This window comes from Salmo trutta, chromosome 26 (assembly GCF_901001165.1).
Source record: "Salmo trutta chromosome 26, fSalTru1.1, whole genome shotgun sequence".
In the NCBI taxonomy this organism is placed as follows: Eukaryota; Metazoa; Chordata; class Actinopteri; order Salmoniformes; family Salmonidae; genus Salmo; species Salmo trutta.
In genome coordinates, this window is record NC_042982.1 from 16,734,713 (window position 1) to 16,750,998 (window position 16,286).

The following is a 16,286-nucleotide window of genomic DNA, read 5'->3' on the forward strand; positions in this document are numbered from 1 at the left end:
GGTAGAGTGTGCGCGTTGGGGTAGAGAGTGCGCGTTGGGGTAGAGAGTGCGCGTTGGGGTAGAGAGTGTGCGTTGGGGTAGAGAGTGCGCGTTGGGGTAGAGAGTGCGCGTTGGGGTAGAGTGTGCGCGTTGGGGTAGAGTGTGCGCGTTGGGGTAGAGTGTGCGCGTTGGGGTAGAGTGTGCGCGTTGGGGTAGAGAGTGCGCGTTGGGGTAGAGAGTGTGCGTTGGGGTAGAGTGTGCGTTGGGGTAGAGTGTGCGTTGGGGTAGAGTGTGCGCGTTGGGGTAGAGTGTGTGCGTTGGGGTAGAGAGTGTGCGTTGGGGTAGAGAGTGTGCGTTGGGGTAGAGAGTGTGCGTTGGGGTAGAGAGTGTGCGTTGGGGTAGAGAGTGTGCGTTGGGGTAGAGAGTGTGCGTTGGGGTAGAGAGTGTGCGTTGGGGTAGAGAGTGTGCGTTGGGGTAGAGTGTGCGTTGGGGTAGAGTGTGTGCGTTGGGGTAGAGAGTGTGCGTTGGGGTAGAGAGTGTGCGTTGGGGTAGAGAGTGTGCGTTGGGGTAGAGAGTGTGCGTTGGGGTAGAGAGTGTGCGTTGGGGAAGAGAGTGCGTTGGGGTAGAGAGTGCGTTGGGGTAGAGTGTGCGTTGGGGTAGAGTGCGCGTTGGGTTGGTGTGCGCGTTGGGGTAGAGTGCGCGTTGGGGTAGAGTGCGCGTTGGGGTAGAGTGTGCGTTGGGGTAGAGTGTGCGTTGGGGTAGAGTGTGCGTTGGGGTAGAGTGTGCGTTGGGGTAGAGTGTGCGTTGGGGTAGAGTGTGCGTTGGGGTAGAGATAGAGAGATGATAGATAGATAGATAGATAGATAGATAGATAGATAGATAGATAGATAGATAGATAGATAGATAGGGTGTAATGGCATAATGATGGGCTGGACCTCTGTCAGGGGAGGAAGCTACTTCACAAACAGTTTCACATCGCCAGAGAATGTGCTTTAAAGCTGTAATACTTAATATGAACACACAAACACACACTAAACATCTATTACTAGTTAAAACAGACTGGGCTGGGCTGACTGCATGGAATTAAAATAGCAGTTGAGGAGATAGAAATATGGCAGGAGAGTTGACCGATCTGATAAATATGTATTTATTAAACGTCTACATATGTACATTCTCAGAGAATAAGGCATGTAAGTTAATTGAAGAAAAGAAATATCAATATAAAAAAACACAAACACAAAAACAACACTAACCATGTTTGATAAATGACCATTTGAAAATATGATGTACATTTGGTCCCTGGATGAGGTCAGAGGTGTAGGGTTGAGGGTCAGCGTCGGGAGGCCAGGCTGCTCCTGACAGAGGTGGTGGCAGCCTTCTCTCTCTCCTTAACCAGCTCCATCTCTACCTTTGCCTGGATCTTCTCCCAGTCCACTTCCACCTGATGGAGAGAGAGATTAGAGAAGTGGGTCAGTCTAATGAGGCATAGTATGATAGAAAGGGCACATTTGTAACAAAATACTGTCTGGTTTCGAAGAGAAGAAGTCTTTACAACTACTGCTGGTCAGTGGTCACTATATCAAAAGCAATGACATCCTACCCCTTCAGCGTACTGCATGAACCTCTTGTTGGTCTCTTTCTTGCTAAAGTCCTGCAGGAACTTGAGTCTGTAGGCCAGCACTGTGTCCACATGGGTCTTATGTTTTACTGCCAGCTCCAACGCCCTGAGGGCAGATGACGCATATGTAACGCATATGTAAATATACATAGACAGACAGGCAGAAACACAGGTCAGACAGCTATTCAGAGTCACAGACAGACAGACATTCAGAGACAGACAGACCTGTCCCAGTTGTAGAGGTTGATGTGGACCTGTATGGTTTGGTAGACCAGGCCAGCCTGTAGCAGAGTGGCCTCAGCCTCCTGGACATGACCACTGAACAGTAACATGTGGGCCACTGAAGATTCCTTAGACGGCAGATCCTTTATAGAGTTAATATACTGCACCTTATCCACCTGGAGAGAGCGACAGAGGGGAGAGAAATATGGAAAAACAGAATTACATTTACTTCCATTCCTGTACACACGTGGAGGAGAAAAGGAAAGAGAGTGAGATTTGAGTGATTGATGGATTACCTCTCCAATGGCAGCGTAGGCCACCTCTGCTGTCGTCAACTCCCTATTGGCCATTGCCATGCCAGCGAGACACGCCCACAGTGACTGGTCCTATAGGAACGGAGACAGACATTAAGAAAATAGGAAATTACATTTGCCATACACACATTGTCTTAGCATAAATAAACACGAGCACACACACACACTTGCCTGGTAAAATAAGAGTTAAATATATTTTAAAAAGTGCTATGGAGCAAGGGTATATGGGGGGTGGAACTGCTGTTCAGCCTGACAGTCTGGTGGTGGCGCCGGGGCGTAGTGCGGGGCGTAGTGCGGGGCGTAGCGCGGGGCGTAGCGCGGGGCGTAGCGCGGGGCGTAGCGCGGGGCGTAGCGCGGGGCCCAGCCCTGACCACAGGCCCTGCATAGCGGGGCTAGTCTAGCCCTGCTCCCCTAGGTCATTAAAGGGACGGGGCACTGAGAGAGAGGAGGGCTGTGTGTTATTAGAGACGGGAGGGACATTGCACTGGCATCTCTACAGGGACACTCTTCCCATTACCAGTCTGCTCATCCTCACAACACAGGCCTCGTTAGTGTCACTGCAGGGCACAGAACACACACACACACCCACCCTGTAATCTGACTTCCGTGAAAGATTCTGATATCATAATCATTCAGGACACGCAGATGTACTTAGACGCACACACGCACACAGACGTAATGTTACTCCCATTCACTCTTACAGTCACACTCTACAGCATCGTTGAAAGCAAAGCCCAGAACAACATTCTCATGCATCCTGTCATCTCGTCTGAATCCTTCATTAAGACAAACAACATTGGTCATAAAACCGTGAAGACAACAACAACGAAATCATCCTTTGCTAAAGCCACTAAATGCTGGTCAGAGAGAGATGGGCCAGTTTCCTCCAATCAGAGGAGCGATGTGGTCCATTGTGGTGTTGGCTCACTGTTAGAGCCTGCCTGGGGATTTAGTCACACTGCTGGGCTGCCCATGTTTGTGTGACTGTGTACACCATGGTTGTTTGTGTACAGGCCTATCAGCATGTGTGGATCTGTGTGTGTGTTTAAGCATGTGTGCATGCTTGTGTCAATCTTTACCTGAGTGTGTGTGTGGTGTATACACAAGTGTCTGTTAACGACAATTCAGTGCCATGAAAGTATCCACAACGGGCTAATCCTCCATACCTGGCTAACAGGATTTCCCCACAAAACTCCTCCCACTCCGGGAAAAACCACACGGCCACGAAAGACCAAACTCTTACCAGAAATGGGGGGAGGAAGGAGGAGGGGTGGCTATTAAAAGGGGTGACGCTCCTTCTTCCATACAGTGCCTTCAGGAGGTTTTCACACCCCTTGACTTTTTCCACATTTTGTTGTGTTACAACCTAAATTTAAAATGTATTACATTAGATTTTGTGTCACTGGCCTACACACAATATCCCATAATGTCAAAGTGGAATTTTACAAATGTATAAAAAATGAAAAGTTGAAATGTCTTGACCCAATAAGTATTCAACCCCTTTGTTATGGCAACCCTACATAAGTTCAGGAGTAAAAATGTGCTTAACAAGTCACATAATAAGTTTCATGGACTCTGTGAGCAATAATAGTGTTTTACATGATTTCTGAATGACTACCTCATCTCTGTACCTCACACATACAATTATCTGTAAAGTCCCTCAGTCAAGCAGTGAATTTCAAACACAGATTCAACCACAAAGACCAAGGACGTTTTCCAATGCCTTGCAAAGGGCACCTATTGGTAGATGGGTAAAAATAAACAAAAGCAGACATTAAATATCCCTTTGATCATGGTGAAGTTATTCATTACACTTTGGACGGTGTATCAATACACCCAGTCACTACAAAGACAGGTGTCCTTCCTAACTCAGTTGCCAGAGAGGAAGGAAACCGCTCAGGGATTTCACCATGAGGCCAATGGTGACTTTAAAACAGTTACAGAGTTTAATGTCTGTGATAGGATACAACTGAGGATGGATCAACAACATTATAGTTACTCCACAATACTAACCTAATTGACAGAGTGAAAATAAGGAAGCGTGTACAGAATAAAAATATTTCAAAACATGCACCCCGTTTGCAACAAGGTACTAAATTAAAACTGCAAAAAATGTGACAAAGAAATTAACTAAGTTCTGAATACAAAGCGTTATTTGGGGCAAATTCAATACAACTCATCACTGAGTACAACTCTTCACATTTTTAAGCATAGTGATGTTATGGGTTACAGCAAGGACTAGAGAGGTTTTTTAGGATAAAAAGAAACAGAATATTGCTAATCACAGACAAAATCCTAGAGAAAACCCTGGTTCAGTCTGCTTTCCACCAGACACTGGGAGACAAATTCACCTTTCAGCAGGACAATAACCTAAAACACAAGGCCAAATATACACTGGAGTTGCTTACCAAGACAAAATAATGTTCCTGAGTGGCCTATTTACAATTGACTTAAATCAGCATGGAAAGCTAAGGCACGACTTGAAAATGGGTGACCAGCAACGATCAGCAACCAACTTGACAGAATTTGAAGAATAAAAATAAAATTAAAATTAAAATATTGTACAATCCAGAAGTGCAAAGCTCAGAAAGACTCACAGCTGTAATCGCTGCCAAAGTTGATTGTAACATGTACTGGCTCAGTGGTGTGATATCATAAGGTGAATGCACCAATTTGTAAGTCGCTCTGGATAAGAGCGTCTGCTAAATGACTTAAATGTAAATGTGTGAATACTTATGTAAATGAGATATTTATGCTTTTCATTTTCAATAAATTTGCACACAACAAAAAACACTTTGCCATTCTGGGATATTGTGTGTAGATGGGTAGGAAAACAAAACAATCACATACATTTTTAATTCAGGATGTAACAACAAAATGTGGAATAAGTTAAGGGGTATGAATACTTGCTGAAGGTACTGCATTTACCCACTTCACCCCCCTCTCCCCTCCCCTGTCCCCTCTAGCCATCTTTCTCCAGGGTTGTGGTTATTGCATCATAACCCATGCAGCGCACACTGTGAAGGCTCTCACTGGGGTTGGGGTTCAGGGATTGGCTGTGTGTGTGTGTGTGTGTGTTGGGGAGGTTAAATACGGTAAATGGTGTCACCCAGGCTAATTAGAAACTAATTAAAAGCTGCTGGTGGTGTCTCGTTAAAGTTCCACTCCTGTGGCTCCATCACGGACCCTTCACCATGCCAAGGCCCAGGGCTGCAGGACACGTCATCTACAAACACATACGCCATCTTACAGACAAACACACACCAACCAGAAAGTAAACACACATGGGCAGTGGGCACACACACACTCATTCACGGCACGCACACAGACATCAACCCCAACACTGAAGGATTAAGTTCTCTTGAAGTATCCAGTCAATATCTTCATGTGTGTATATGGTCAATACGGTATACGGTGGAGTGCCACAGGGCAGTTAGCAGATGAGGAGAGAAACCAGAACTAAAGTAAGAGATAGGAGGAAGACAAGAGGAGACAAAGACGAGGACAGGGGTAAAAGGGAACGTGGAAAGATGTAAATGAACGAGAGAGAGACTCACCTCTTCCTCAGAGGTCTAGTACACAGAGACTCAGTGAGGGGGTGCGAGACACCAACAGGCGAGAGGAACATCACAGACAAAGACATGAAACAATCAGACAGACATGAGTACAGAAATTTGACACACCGACACAAGACATTGAGACAAACACACACACACACACACACACCACTGTCAAAGAGTGACCGTGAGTTCCCACGCTATAGTGGGGGGTCTATCAGAACACTGGAAACCTGGAGGAATCCCATTCAATATTCCTTCAGGTCCCTACCCCCCCTATCACCATCCCCCAGGACCCAGACCTGTGGCACCCCCAGCCTGTGGCCCCTCTCGGGGCTGAGTGTTTCCCCTGGGACCCGGGCTCTGGTTCTCTGGTCCCTCTGGCCCTGCACTGCTCTGCTGCAGCCCACAATGTGCTAGCAATTACAGGCCGCTAATGACACCATTTATTATAAATAACTGGCTTTAAGAGAAGGGCTCAGGGCACAGAGCAGCCCCCTCTCCTGGGTAGGGTAGTGGCAGGGCCAGGGAGACAGCAGGCCTGGGGTTACACATTGCTTGACACTGGCATATTCCAGACCATTATTCCATTTTCAGCATAATGTAAAGAGTTCTTTAAGATGTGTTTTGTACAGTATTTGGAGTTGGATATGATGTGTGCTCTGTGCTACACAGGACCAGGGAGTCACCAGGAATGTCCCTTAGCAGCTGCCACTCCTCTCAGGTGCGTGTTACCTTGGCAAAGCGGCAGAGGCGCAGAGCGTCCTCCCAGCGAGAGGAGGCGCTGTACTCGTGCAGCAGGGCAGGGTAGGGAGACACGCTGCTGTACACCAACGAGCCGTCACCGCGACGCACCGTCACCTGGGTCCCCACGTAGTTCAGGATGTGGGGCGCCCGGCTGAACTCACTGTGGAGGATGACAGATAGACAGACACAAAAAAACATTCTGTACAGACAGCGACTGAGCCTAAGGGCAGCCACTCAGGAATCTCTTCAGCGATTCATCAACGGCTTTAATACAACACGAACACATCTGACATGAAGACAATCCACAACCTTTTATTTCCGATAACGGGGAAGTGTTTTCTGTGTGCACGTTACCTGGCGTCCTTCGTGTACAGTGTTTTAGGCAGCAGGTCCTTGTCAGTGAAGACAGCACTGGGATAGTGCCACACGGTGAACTGTGTGTCCTGAATACCACACAGGATGTTAGCGGAGTCGTTCCAGGACATAGTGTGGACCATAGTACCTATAGGACAGGATAGAGACAAACAACACACTCTTATTAACAACACTCAGAACACCTAACTATAACCTCTAACACATGGAGTGTAGACCATAGTGCATGTGGGTTATGGTAAGAAAGATGACGTTATCTATCTGGTAGGCTTTAGGTGCTTAACAACACAAAGCAGTTTGAAATCTATTCCCCCTCCCTTTTTCTCCTTCCCTCTCTCCTTCCCTCTCTCCTTCCCTCTCTCCTACCTATCTTGCAGATGTTGTGTTCTCTGTAGAGGCGATGGACAGCGGTCAGATACAGGTCACGGTTCTTGTCTATGACCGCGATCTTCCTATCGCTGGACGGGCCACACTGGTCCAGAGCTATCTCCACCACCTCCATCTGGAACACACACACACACCACACACACATGGTGAAATGGGAGGCAGAAAGTTGTGTGGGGGAGACCTGGTTCACATTAACAGGGCTAACTGAACCACCAGTGTCAAACCCCACCAGTCTCCATAACACATACACTTACAATATTGTCTTTTGATACACATCTCTTCTCAACACATGATCACCCAAATCACAAGCCCGCTCCTCTCCCCCTCCACACTCTCTAGTCCCCAGTACTGCCCTGAGTACACAGCCACAGGAGGACTAGGAGGGAACAACTGAGCCCAGATCAGAGGGAAGAGACTCAACTCAGAGGGAAGATGTGGAGGAAAGAGGTAAGAGGGAGAGAGGAGCCAGGAGGGAGAAATGGGGGAGGCAAGTGGGGGGTGCCAGCAGTCTGACCCCACAGCTCCTGGCTCATACTCCCCAACAGGAGTGTGTGTGTGTGTGTGTGTGCGTGACTGTGCGTGTGTGTGACTGTGTGCGTGTGTGTGTGACTGTGTGCGTGTGACTGTGTGCGTGTGTGTGTGACTGTGTGCGTGTGACTGTGTGCGTGTGTGTGACTGTGTGCGTGTGACTGTGTGCGTGTGTGTGACTGTGTGCGTGTGACTGTGTGCGTGTGTGTGACTGTGTGCGTGTGTGCGTGTGACTGTGTGCGTGTGTGCGTGTGACTGTGTGCGTGTGTGTGACTGTGTGCGTGCGTGTGTGTGACTGTGTGCGTGTGTGCGTGTGACTGTGCGTGTGTGCGTGTGACTGTGTGCGTGTGTGTGACTGTGTGCGTGTGTGTGACTGTGTGCGTGTGTGTGACTGTGTGCGTGACTGTGTGCGTGTGTGTGACTGTGTGCGTGTGTGTGACTGTGTGCGTGTGTGTGACTGTGTGACTGTGTGTGACTGTGTGCGTGTGTGTGTGTGTGTGTGTGTGTGTGTGTGTGTGTGTGTGTGTGTGTCAGAGCCAGCTGGCTTCAGTGCAGTGCTCCTCTGTCTTGGAGCTGTGGAGTGCTGGCAGAGACAACCATGCTGACAAACAGTAACTACTGACCCTGGCAACTTCTCCTCCTTTTCTCCCTCTCTCTTTATCCCTTTCAATCCTATTCTCACTCCATAACCCTCCCCCTTTCTCTCCATCCTCCATCTCTTTCTCACACACATGCACTCACTCCAGTTTCCTCACAATCTGTACGTGTCCCTCTTAACTATCAAGTTTCTGTTTTTTTCCTCAACACCATTAATTCTTCTCTCTGCCTTCTCCCCTTGGCTCCCTGACCTTTTCACCCTGGCCTGTTGGTGTCGCTGAAACCCACCACACTTACTCTCACACTGTCCCACAGCTACCCTGAGGCACAGATCTAGGCTCAGCTTACCCTCCCCCAATCTTATCAGGTTGCTCAATGTAACAGTACGGATTAAGAGTTAGACACGTGGAGATATACACAGTCGTCTCAGGTCAGTGTGTGCACACTAACAGGAGAGTGTAGTGTGTGCTGTGACTGACTGTTGGTGTGTGTTAGTTGGTGAATCACCCACCTTGTGAGTCAGGGGCTTCCCGTCACCCAGGGCTTTCCCCGTCAGGGCATCAAACAGAAAGATGACTGGAGAAAAAGAAGAGAGGGAGGGGAGGAAGGAGAGAGAGTATGATTACAAACGGTCATTGTTCCAGTCCTGTTAAAGTCATTTCCACAGCTTTTTATCTCCTGGTGAAGTATAATCCTCTTGTTGACAAAGTGCTCCTGATGTTTCAATGTGTTTAACGGCTGTAAATGTCATTGAGGGAAGAAGCCAAGCGCAAATCTCTCCCCGCTGTATGGACAATGAAGCTTGGTATTGTATTGTGGTAGTGAAGGGACAACTCGACTGGCATTCCACTCACCCTTCTCATCGCTCTTGTCCCGGATGGCGATGGTGTCGTTGCTAAGGGAGACGGACTGGGCGTTGAGGATGTCCGTTCTCATGCCGGGGAATCTGGGCGTGGAGATGAGACGGCCCTCGTAGGAGAACACATACAGCCCCGTCCCATCCACCAACAGGAAGTGTCTGAGGAAGGAGACAAAATAAAGAGAAGGGGAGAGATGGAGAGATAAAGATGAGGGGGAGTGATAGAAAGCAGGGTTAGGGATAGAGATGGAGAGGAGTGATAGAAGCAGGAGGGAGCAACAAAGAGGAGAGTGGGAATGGTAAAGAGGAGAGGAGAGCATAACAAACTGCAAGATGGAGCAGAGATAATACAAAATGCAATGACTCATTTCTCTGAACAGGGAATAAAAGCCACCACCAAATTCACTGGGAATACATTACATAGCACGAAGAAATAATACTCAGAGCCACAGCCCCATACTACTTGTCAGACATACAGAACTGATACTATACAGTCGTTGTTGGGGTGGGATTGTAGTGGAGTCGGTGGTCCATGTGTGTCTTTTGACCATTTCTTTAGATTCCTCATGTCTAACTCATTGTTATAAAAAGGTTTGGTCCAAATTGGATGTTAGGTACTATATTTATTTAATATTATATGAATCCTATAAATTAAAATGGCCAATTTGGGTGCAATAAATTATCTTAATTTCTCAGAGATCAAATTATATTTCAACAAAATCATATTGCATCTTGTGTTTCTAACAACAGAAACAATTTCAGAACAATCTGAGATGGTGGGAGTTGAAATCATCTTTATTTTGCTTTGTGAGGTGGAACGACTCATTAGAGAGAATGATAGATGTCTCTCTCACTGTTTCCCACTGCAGTCAGACTTCCACAGCCAGACCTCCTCTGGCAATGGCACACACAGCTCTCACAAACGCACACACAAACGCACACACACACACACACACACACACACACACACACACACACACACACACACACAGAGAGTGTTTGGCAGGAGAAAGACGGGGAGGGAATGAAAAGGACAGGGGGTCCAGAGATCGGCGCAACAGAGAGATCGGCGCAACAGAGAGATCGGCGCAACAGAGAGATCGGCGCAACAGAGAGATCGGCGCAACAGGGATAGATGAGACGGGAAAAACTAAGAGAGGGAGGAGGGACATAACGAGATGGAGACAGAAGGATAAAGAGAGACTTACTTCTCAGCCTGTACAATGAGGCTGACAGTCCCCTCCTTCAGGTCAAAGATGAGAGGGGTGTTCCAGTTCGTAGCACTGTAGACGTAGCACTGGAGAGAGGTGGTGACCACTAGGTGACCGTGGGCCAGAGAGGCTTTGATGACCCGGTCCCTGAACTCCAGAACATCCTCCGCATCATTCACCACGTTCCTCACCTGGGTGATGAATAGAGAGAGAGAGAGAGAGAGAGAGAGAGAGGGACTGTTTAGGAACACACACACAGACATACACACAAACATGCAGATGTAACTCAGATCTTGACATGCATAAACACATACAGACATTGAGTAACAAATCATTTGAAATACTAACAAACAAATTGTAACAAAGAGACTATAGCATACACACAAAGGACATGTTGTCTGAGACACTCATCGATGTATAGTAGGCATGGACGCACTCACGTAAACTCCAGTGATGATTTACTGTAGCTATATACAAGGAATCAGCCCATGTCTAAGCATAGGACAGGAGGGGACAGAAACGCCTGGTGTGTATACATATGTGCCTTTCTACTTTTTTCACCTGTTAGGATAAACAAAATGTCTTCCACATTTCCCTGTGAATGAATGAATGAATGAATTGAATATGGTTTTCCACCAGCAGGTAAAAGGTGTGGTGGGTATTTATTTAAGGGTTTAAACATCATCCTTCTTTAACCCCCACTAACAACCCAAATTTACTCACCAAACAACCAGGAATAAAAATGTTTAACCGCGAGGTGGTAAATTTAGCCGCCTGATTCACAAACCATTGGCAGATGTGCACTTTTAAAAAAGAGAGGGAGAGAAAAAACCCTGTAAGGCTGAAAATAAATGGCTGAAGACACAGGTTTGTTTGGTTAACGCAAACAGTGCTCAGTGAGAGGTGTCTATGGAGAGTGTGCACGTATGCGTTTATCCACGTGTGTGTGTTCGTTTCTGTGTGTGTGGACCGCGTGTAAACTCTACCTTGTGGTTTCTGAAGTTTAAACACACTCGGTGATGGAGGCTGCTATACAGGCTGGCCATTGTCACTGGTCCACACTGGGAGGCTTATAGCATAATGTATAGCCACAAGTACCCAGGCCTGGGGAATAGTCTGGCCCTTTAAAATAGCCTGTTAACTTCACCTCACCAGCGTCTGCCTCTCACACCGGCCCATTCACCCTCAGTTAGCGGTCTCATTCATTCATTTAGGCTCGAGGACTGTTTGGCTTCTTAAGTGAAGTAAAGATGAAGACTTTTTCTGGAGGTTTAACCAATCATATGGCAAAAGGAACCTAAAACACCTGCATGGTCCTCCTCTTGGTGAGGGTGATCTGTGTATTCTACCTGCATGGTCCTCCTCTTGGTGAGGGTGATCTATGTAATCTACCTGCATGGTCCTCCTCTTGGTGAGGGTGATCTGTGTATTCTACCTGCATGGTCCTCCTCTTGGTGAGGTCAATCTGTGTATTCTACCTGTATGGTCCTCCTCTTGGTGAGGGTGATCTGTGTATTCTACCTGCATGGTCCTCCTCTTGGTGAGGTTAATCTGTGTATTCTACCTGTATGGTCCTCCTCTTGGTGAGGGTGATCTGTGTATTCTACAAGCATGGTCCTCCTCTTGGTGAGGGTGATCTTGTATTCTACCTGCATGGTCCTCCTCTTGGTGAGGGTGATCTGTGTATTCTACCTGCATGATCCTCCTCTTGGTGAGGGTGATCTGTGTATTCTACCTGCATGGTCCTCCTCTTGGTGAGGGTGATCTGTGTATTCTACCTGCATGGTCCTCCTCTTGGTGAGGGTGATCTATGTATTCTACCTGCATGGTCCTCCTCTTGGTGAGGGTGATCTATGTAATCTACCTGCATGGTCCTCCTCTTGGTGAGGGTGATCTGTGTATTCTACCTGCATGGTCCTCCTCTTGGTGAGGGTGATCTATGTAATCTACCTGCATGGTCCTCCTCTTGGTGAGGGTGATCTGTGTATTCTACCTGCATGGTCCTCCTCTTGGTGAGGGTGATCTATGTAATCTACCTGCATGGTCCTCCTCTTGGTGAGGGTGATCTGTGTATTCTACCTGCATGATCCTCCTCTTGGTGAGGGTGATCTGTGTATTCTACCTGCATGGTCCTCCTCTTGGTGAGGGTGATCTATGTAATCTACCTGCATGGTCCTCCTCTTGGTGAGGGTGATCTGTGTATTCTACCTGCATGGTCCTCCTCTTGGTGAGGGTGATCTATGTAATCTACCTGCATGGTCCTCCTCTTGGTGAGGGTGATCTGTGTATTCTACCTGCATGGTCCTCCTCTTGGTGAGGGTGATCTGTGTATTCTACCTGCATGGGCCTCCTCTTGGTGAGGTTAATCTGTGTATTCTACCTGCATGGTCCTCCTCTTGGTGAGGGTGATCTGTGTGTTCTACCTGCATGGTCCTTCTCTTGGTGAGGGTGATCTGTGTATTCTACCTGCATGGGCCTCCTCTTGGTGAGGTTAATCTGTTTATTCTACCTGCATGGTCCTCCTCTTGGTGAGGGTGATCTGTGTATTCTACCTGCATGGGCCTCCTCTTGGTGAGGTTAATCTGTTTATTCTACCTGCATGGTCCTCCTCTTGGTGAGGGTGATCTCGAAGCTCCTCCACTCCCAGCGCTGCTCCACCACGTGGGCGAAGATGACGTGTCCATTCCCACAAGCCCCCGCGAGCTGTGTGCCGTCTGCTGACCAGGCCAGGCTGAACACACTGCCAGTGTTAGGCTTCTCCAACGCATACGACCACTAGAGAGAGAGAGAGAGAGAGAGAGGGAGGGAGAGGGAGCAAGACAGTGACAAAGAGAGAGAGGGTAAAGCGAGAGAGCGTCAAAGAGAGACAGAGAAAGCGAGAGAAAGAAAAAGAGAGAGAGAGACATATTGTTGAGTAAATGGCAACAAAAATAAAAGAAATAGTAGTACTGTACTTAATGCGCAATTTCAAACAATAATACAAATACAGTGGGTGGAAAAAGTATTTGATTCCCTGCTGATTTTGTACGTTTGCCCACTGAAAAAGAAATGATCAGTCTATAATTTTAATGGTAGTTTTATTTGAACAGTGAGAGACAGAATAACAAAAAAAATCCTGAAAAATGCATGTCAAAAATGTTACAATGCAAATCAATTTATAATGAGGGAAATAAGTATTTGACCCCTTCTCAATCAGAAAGATTTCTGCCTCCCAGGTGTCTTTTATACAGGTAACGAGCTGAGATTAGGAGCACACTCTTAAAGGGAGTGCTCCTAATCTCAGCTTGTTACCTGTATAAAAGACACCTGTCCACAGAAGCAATCAATCAATCAATCAACCAGATTCCAAACTCTTCACCATGGCCAAGACCAAAGAGCTCTCCAAGGATGTCAGGGACAAGATTGTAGACCTACACTGGAATGGGCTACAAGACCATCGCCAAGCAGCTTGGTGAGAAGGTGACAACAGTTGGTGCGATTATTCGCAAATGGAAGAAACACAAAAGAACTGTCAATCTCCCTCGGCCTGGGGCTCCGTGCAAGATCTCACCTCGTGGAGTTGCAATGCTCATGAGAACGGTGAGGAATCAGCCCAGAACTACACAGGGAGATCAATGATCTCAAGGCAGCTGGGACCATAGTCACCAAGAAAACAATTGGTAACACACTACGCCGTGAAGGACTGAAATCCTGCACCACCTGCAAGGTCCCCCTGCTCAAGAAAGCACATATACATGCCCGTCTGAAGTTTGCCAATGAACATCTGAATGATTCAGAGGACAACTGGGTGAAAGTGTTGTGGTCAGATGACACCAAAATGGAGCTCTTTGGCATCAACTCAACTCGCCATGTTTGGAGGAGGAGGAATGCTGCCTATGACCCCAAGAACACCATCCCCACCGTCAAACATGGAGGTGGAAACATTATGCTTTGGGGGTGTTTTTCTGCTAAGGGGACAGGACAACTTCACCGCATCAAAGGGACGATGGACGGGGCCATGTACCATCAAATCTTGGGTGAGTACCTCCTTCCCTCAGCCAGGACATTGAAAATGGGTCGTGGATGGGTATTCCAGCATGACAATGACCCAAAACACACGGCCAAGGCAACAAAGCAGTGGCTCAAGAAGAAGCACATTAAGGTCCTGGAGTGGCCTAGCCAGTCTCCAGACCTTAATCCCATAGAAAATCTGTGGAGGGAGATGAAGGTTCGAGTTGCCAAACGTCAGCCTCGAAACCTTAATGACTTGGAGAAGATCTGCAAAGAGGAGTGGGACAAAATCCCAAAATCCCTCCAACTACAAGAAACGTCTGACCTCTGTGATTGCCAACAAGGATTTTGCCACCAAGTACTAAGTCATGTTTTGCAGAGGGGTCAAATACTTATTTCCCCCATTAAAATGCAAATCAATTTCACATTTTTGACATGCGTTTTTCTGGATTTTTCTTGTTGTTATTCTGTCTCTCACTGTTCAAATAAACCTACTATTAAAATTATAGACTGATCATTTCTTTGTCAGTGGGCAAACGTACAAAATCAGCAGGGGATCAAATACTTTTCCCCCTCACTGTACTGTGCAGCCACAAAGGGGTATATGAGGTAGGGGTACAGTAAACCAGGGAGGTTAGGGTTAGAGAGAGGGGTGGGGGTGAACAGGGATAGGTGCAGTGGGGGGTTTCCCCCCCATGTAAACTGTGTGTAAGAGACACAGGTTGAGTCAAGGCCCAGTCACTGAGCTGTGATGAACTGTGAGACACTGAAGGAGCACTCAGGCCTGCCAAGTCCAGCACTCGCGCTCGTAAACATGCACTCTGCTATCCTCATCTATTACAACCAGCCAGAGTTATGGGGGTGGTGGGGGGGGGTCGCATGAGCACACAACCAAGAGCCGAAGAGTGATTACCCAAAACTTTTCCTTCATTTTTAAAGTTCCATTTTCCTTTTCTTTTTTAGGGGAGGGAGGTGGTGGGGGGTTGCTGTGAGTGTGTGTGTGTGTCTCTTGGGGGTGTAGTGGGGGTTTTGCTGGTGTGTCGGTGGGAGTCAGTGACACCCATCGAGACAGCTGAGAAGAGGCTGCAGCTCCTACCAACTCCCCAACCTGCCGTTTGGAACACAGCACCGCGACAACACAGGACGTTACTCACAAAGGCCACTAGAAAAACACTCCTCCTTGGCTTTTCCAATTCTCTCCCCCCGCTCTCTCTCCAAGATATCCCTTTGCTCTCTTTTCTTCTCTCACTGCTCTCTCTCTCTCCTCTCTCTCTTAGCGTTCTGCAGAGTATCACACAAAGCCTATTCTGTTATTGGGCTTCTGGTTTAGAAATCCAGCCTGTCAGAGGGCTTATGATTGAGTTGAGATAGTTTGGGCTTGCAGTTGTGTTTTCTCAACCTGTTGGGGTATGTGTGTGAGGGAGAGATCTCCGTGTTGATGGATGATTTGGGGCTTGACTAATGGAGAGGCCAGATTAGCAATGCCACACTTAAACAGTATGCTACACAAGAATCAGGACTCTAGTGTGAAAGGGAACTCTCCTGCTTCCCCACTCAGTCTCGTCCTTCGCTCTTTACCCTACTTTCTCCACCCTCTCTCTCTTTACCCCTCAGCACCCTGTCTCTGTACCCATATCTAACCCCCCTCTCTTTTACTCCACCCCACCTCCTTTCACCCCTTCCCACTCTCCTCTCTTTGTCCACAGTCTACATCAGAGATTCCTCAATGGGCAGTCAAAGACAGTGATGACCTTTCCTTGATGACCTTTAACCCCTGACCCCTCTGCCTCAGCCCGTTCCACTGTGCAGGTGGCTGGCAGGGCTCACCAGCTTTAACAGCCATCCCTTTTTTCTGCCTCGCCCCTCTCCTCTGGTCTAGTATTTGACCCCTGACCTCTATGCCTC

At 47.6% G+C, this 16,286-nt stretch overlaps 1 protein-coding gene across 4 annotated transcripts in view; it reads right to left on the reverse strand.

Moving 5' to 3' along the window:
* Window positions 1–1,108: 1,108 nt before the first annotated feature.
* Window positions 1,109–16,286, reverse strand: part of ift80 (intraflagellar transport 80 homolog (Chlamydomonas)) — a 68,715-nt gene continuing 53,537 nt past the window's right edge. For all 4 annotated transcript variants that reach the window (XM_029715008.1, XM_029715006.1, XM_029715007.1 and 1 more), the window contains 11 exons: window positions 12,987–13,166; window positions 10,389–10,582; window positions 9,176–9,339; window positions 8,833–8,897; window positions 7,176–7,311; window positions 6,792–6,939; window positions 6,426–6,597; window positions 2,116–2,205; window positions 1,823–1,995; window positions 1,580–1,703; window positions 1,109–1,420 (listed from right to left, as the gene is read on the reverse strand). In XM_029715008.1, the coding sequence (XP_029570868.1) occupies window positions 1,310–1,420; window positions 1,580–1,703; window positions 1,823–1,995; window positions 2,116–2,205; window positions 6,426–6,597; window positions 6,792–6,939; window positions 7,176–7,311; window positions 8,833–8,897; window positions 9,176–9,339; window positions 10,389–10,582; window positions 12,987–13,166 (1,557 nt within the window). In that variant the 3' untranslated portion in view covers window positions 1,109–1,309. The remainder of the gene's footprint in view (window positions 1,421–1,579; window positions 1,704–1,822; window positions 1,996–2,115; window positions 2,206–6,425; window positions 6,598–6,791; window positions 6,940–7,175; window positions 7,312–8,832; window positions 8,898–9,175; window positions 9,340–10,388; window positions 10,583–12,986; window positions 13,167–16,286) is intronic.